We start from the raw sequence: 5,000 nt of genomic DNA, 5'->3' as shown, positions 1-5,000 counted from the left end.
GCCTGAAAAATCATGAATACAGTCACTATCATTTTCGACCAACAGGTGGCGCTGTGACTAAACTGATGTGGTGTGGTCAGAGTCAGGTGACAATGACAACGCTTGGTGTCAATATGCCAAAGCATTGTAGAGATCCAGTCGTTTTGACATCATGCCGTCGATGCGATTTTGTCGCATTTTCGTCAACTTAGTCGATGCGCTGTACACAAACGGTTTCTTCTATCAACACGAAAACCTTTTTGCCGGCATTGATGATCTGAAGATGATCTGACTCGAATTTGATGAAAATCGAACAAACCTTCTAGGAGAAGTTTGAAAAAGTAGATTTTTAAAGAAAATCAAAAGCCGCGTTTCCACCGCAGGAACTTTCCCCAGGAACTAGGAACTTTGGGCTGGTACTCGATGTGTTTACACCGCAGGAACCAGAGTCTAAATGAAGTTCCGGGTAAATATTTCCCCCTCCGATAGTCCCTGCTCAAGGCCAATTTATACTTCTGCGTCGAGTGTACGCCGTAGTGTACGTCGTAGGGTACGCACGTAGGCGACGCCGTCGTGAGCATTTATACTTCTGCGAATGTCTGTGTTGCTCTGCAGTTACACCGCCGAAACGCTAGTTGGCGCGGGTGGGTTTTAATGTTCCAGTTCCACTGTGTTTACATTCCTCGCGGCTGTTTTGAGTTTAGGTTTCTACGAGCAATGGCGACTGAAGGAGTCATACAGATGGCTGTATTTCCGCACTTCTTCAAGCAATCTCTCGGTCACTTGGTCTATTTCCATGGCTCTTCACTGATCTTCGGAATTTAAAAATGGCGGGCGGGCGGTGCAGAGTGCAGAAGATCATTCCGGAAATGGGTAGGAGGAAACGCGATGCTATCCAGCCGACCAATCACAGATCTTGCGGTCCGCGTCGCGTAGTTACATTTTTGAGGAGGTGCGCGTCAGGGTACGACGTATGGTACACGTCAATGCGTATGCTACGCCGTACCTTCTACGCGCACCCGACGCAGAAGTATAAATTGGCCTTTTCAAAGTTCAGGAACTTTCAGGGGTGGGACTTGTGCGCTGCACAAGCTGATTGGTTGTGTTCACGCCACATTTTGGTTGGATGACACCACGCAGCATTTATTTATTTTTAACCTCCCTTTTTAAAAAATCTATTGCGGTTCGTGTTGTGGCTTCATGCAGTAAGAGTTGTCTGTCTGCAAATATGGAATTTAATAAAAAAAACTGGTGGACTGGCGACGAGTTTCAGGCTTTATTAAGGGTATTTGTGGAAGAGGAAACTTTCTGCGCGTTCGTCCCAGCCATCTCACGGTCAATGTCCGCAAAGCTGATAACATACAATCGTATATCTAACGTTAGCATTACGAGCTTACTGAACACGCTTTATCAGTGCTCGTCTCTTTTCTGCCACAGCTTTTATTATTAAGTCATTATGTTTACACATTGTCATCTATTGCAAGGCACTCCAAACCATGTTACAAATTTACTATAACAGGATTGAAATAGCGCTTTGAGGTTAGTAACAAACAACTATTTACAAGACTGTCACTATTTATGATTGATAGACGTGGTTCAGGCTTTTTTTAAGCGTATTTGCGAAAGAGGAAATTTTTGCGCGTTCGTCCCAGGCATCTCACAATAACTGATAACATACTTTCTGAACACGCTTTAGTATCAGTGCTCGTCTATTTTGTTTTGTTTATTACCTCATTAGTAAACCAATACATAACTGCAGCACAGTTTGAATCTCCTCCATACTTATTATAAATGTGGCGCAACTGATTACTGTCCGTCGCAGACTGGGAGGAGCAGTTGCGCGTAGTTTACCTTCCCGGTACTTTAGACCGCGGTGTAAACGCAGAAAGCAACCGGTCTGGGGCAAAAAAACTTCCTGGGATAAAAGTTCCTGGGACAAATTGTTCCGGGTAATTTCGGTGGAAACGCGGCTAAAACGGTGGACAGGAAGTTTGGCCGACTGTGGCAAAATTGGTATCTATGTTCTCGGACGACCCAAGGAATATATTAAGACAAGTTTCATTACAATATTTCATCAAAAGTTATTAACATTTTTGGAAATTTCATTATAACTTTTGACCAAAAGGGTCAAAGGAAACTTTTTGAGTACTGTATAGGTCATGGTGCCGAAGACACATATTGAGTTTCGTTATGATACGCCAAAGTGTTAGTAAAATATAGCATTTTAAGACAAAATTCACAATGGCCGATATGGGATAACTGGGAATCGTTCGACTCTGCATCTCGAATCTAAAGAGACCCGTTGAGTGATTTTTGGCCAAACCGCAAAAATGTCCATATTTCCCGACCACTAGGTGGCACTGTGCCGAAACTGTGCAGGTAACCTCAGGTCATGGATGTTAAAACACACACCAAGTTTGGTCAGAATAGGCAAAAGCGTTGCGGAGATATCGCCTCGCGTTCATGTTGGCGTGCTCTTCGACGACTTCGTTTGCACATTCTCCGAGAACGATCCGATGAATCTAGTTCAATTCCAGTGTTCATTTTGACAGCAAATTTTGATTTAGTTTTAGTCATAGTCTTTCGACTAAAATGCCATTTAGTTTTAAGTCATATTTTAGTCATCTGAATTGATTTAGTTTTAGTCGATGAAATACAATAAGATTTTAGTCGACTAAATCTACAGTAGATCTAATTGGTTTAGTTAAATTCTAATGCATTCATTTAGAGTTTCTCTAAAATTTCTAAACCCATTATAATCTCCCAGAGAAAACATCTATTAACCTGCTCATATGAATGATTTTAAAGTTTGAACATGTAATAGAGACACAGATTTATTAACTGATGAGACATAACAAAAAAATCTTAAAAATGTTGTTGACGAAAATAACACAGTTAAATGTCATAGCTTTTTGGTCTGAAGATGATCTGGTTCGATTTTCGTGAAAATTAATTAAAATTACAATTACAATCATATGGTGCAATAGAATAATCTTGAGCCAAGGAATCAGATGGAAAAATTATTTTGTTTCTAGCCCTTATGGTTCAAAAGTTATCAACATAAACGTGAGTGCAACTTTGTACAGTAGGTGGCGCTAGAGCGACTGAGTTAGAGAATTTGCTATGGTTAATGTTCAGACTGTCCTCTATCTCTGTGCCAAACTTCATAACTTTCCCTCATAGACCTTCAAACCCCTGAGACTACCCAGAAGAGCAGAGTAAAGGGCCGTTCACACCAAGAGCAATAACGATAACCATAACTATAACTATAATGATAACGATAACTATATTTGCGTCCACACTAACGAACGATAACAGTGTGTTTGTTCTAAGCTTGTGCGCTGCGGTTTCAAAGTGTGTACAGCATCTTTGAACATGTTTCTGCTGTTCTTGTTGAATTTACAGGCTTTAACCAGCACATGTCCTCAGCATGCTAAGCTACGAGTGAAGCTAGCGTGATGAGCTAATAATCGACAGTGAGTTTAGCTGACGGAGTCAAAATAGTGGAATAAAAGCAAGACAGTGTTGTGGAAACGAGCGCTGGACACCTGAGGTACTTCTCAAAACGATTGTTTTCCATTTTCTTGAAAAGCTTGACTTGTCCAACAGTGCTGGGGTTTTCTGGATGGGCGAGTAACTTCTCCACGATGTCGTCTGCCATTTTAAATGCGCGAGCCGTTAAATTAGAATCGATTCTGATTGGCTGCCAGTGTTTTATCGTTCAACAGCCATAAAGAATCATTCTGAAAGTGATCCCAACGATATATCGTTATCGTTCTAGCTGTGGTGTGAACTCTGCGAGTGTTTAATATTGAGAACTATTTTTAGAACTATATCTTTATGGTTATGGTCCTGGGTGTAAACGGGCCTTAAGAACTGAGTTATGAAGAAACGTTTCACATCCAGGCTTGTTCTGCCCGAGTCTGGCACATGGAGCCCTGGAGCGTCTGTGTTTTGACTAGCCTAGCGCTGGCATTAGCGGTGAGCTCACTTCATCCTCAGGCCTCGAGTGCTTGAAGAGATAACAGTTTTCATTCGTTTCAGTATTTAATAACACAGAGAGCTGATCTCAATGAGGTCCAGATGGCAGCGAGATCATACCACACACGCCGTCCTGGCACACACTCATCGCCACATCTGGACTGGGGTGTTTTGTGTGTGTGTGTGTGTGTGTGTGTGTGTGACTTTACCCGCCAGTGCCAAGAGTAGTTCGCCCAAACTCTGCTGGTATAGATCAAGAGTGTCGTAGTCCTCCGCTCCGCTCTCCTCCTGCACACACAGCCCATCGCAACTACATTACCCATCATGCAACACTGCAGCTCACATGACACATATGCAAATTCAATTCAGTTCTTCTTTTTAAAAACATTTTTTTTATCAACCCTAAAACGAACCGGCAGCCGGTGAAGTGATGCTAGGATAGGTGTGATGTGATGCTAGGATAGGCGTGAAGTGATGCTAGGATAGGTGTGATGTGATGCTAGGATAGGTGTGATGTGATGCTAGGATAGGTGTGATGTGATGCTAGGATAGGCGTAATATGATCAGGAAAAATTTACTTGCTTTCTCAAGTTTTAAGGCACTATCTAGAAAAGCACCAAGAGTTTAGACCCAGATGTTCACTGATGAAGAGTGTGTGTAGTTGAGGATGTATTATTAGTGTAAATGAGCCATTATTACACGTACCCGGGCAACAGCAGTGGATGCTACTTCCAGTGCGACCAGTAAACGCGGCTGATCTCTGGACATTTCTGTGAAATGAACATAACATCAGTCACTGCTGGATTATGATGATAGATACACTCAGACCAAACATTACTCACACACCAGATATCATTTCTGATATTCTTCACTAGTGTGATCAGGACACTATTAGTTCAGTTATGAAGTGAGGAGAGCAAAATAAAGTAAACTGTGACATATTATACCCAGAAACTCTTCATAAAGCGACTACCAGTGACATTTATACACATCATAAAGACACTTTGAGCTGATCATGTTTTGCTGAAGTGTTTCTTCTT

The 5,000-nt window shown here is 41.9% G+C and overlaps 1 protein-coding gene across 2 annotated transcripts in view; it reads right to left on the bottom strand.

Annotated features, from left to right (window-relative positions):
• The window catches only part of ulk3 (unc-51 like kinase 3), a 17,244-nt gene that overhangs the window by 5,787 nt on the left and 6,457 nt on the right, over positions 1–5,000 (bottom strand). For both annotated transcript variants that reach the window (XM_082182374.1, XM_082182375.1), the window contains exons 11-12: positions 4,666–4,730; positions 4,170–4,248 (exon numbers count right to left, since the gene is read on the bottom strand). In XM_082182374.1, the coding sequence (XP_082038500.1) occupies positions 4,170–4,248; positions 4,666–4,730 (144 nt within the window). The remainder of the gene's footprint in view (positions 1–4,169; positions 4,249–4,665; positions 4,731–5,000) is intronic.

Source organism: Leuciscus leuciscus (assembly GCF_965113295.1).
Source record: "Leuciscus leuciscus genome assembly, chromosome: 10".
In the NCBI taxonomy this organism is placed as follows: Eukaryota; Metazoa; Chordata; class Actinopteri; order Cypriniformes; family Leuciscidae; genus Leuciscus; species Leuciscus leuciscus.
This window is presented reverse-complemented; position numbering and strand designations above follow the sequence as displayed.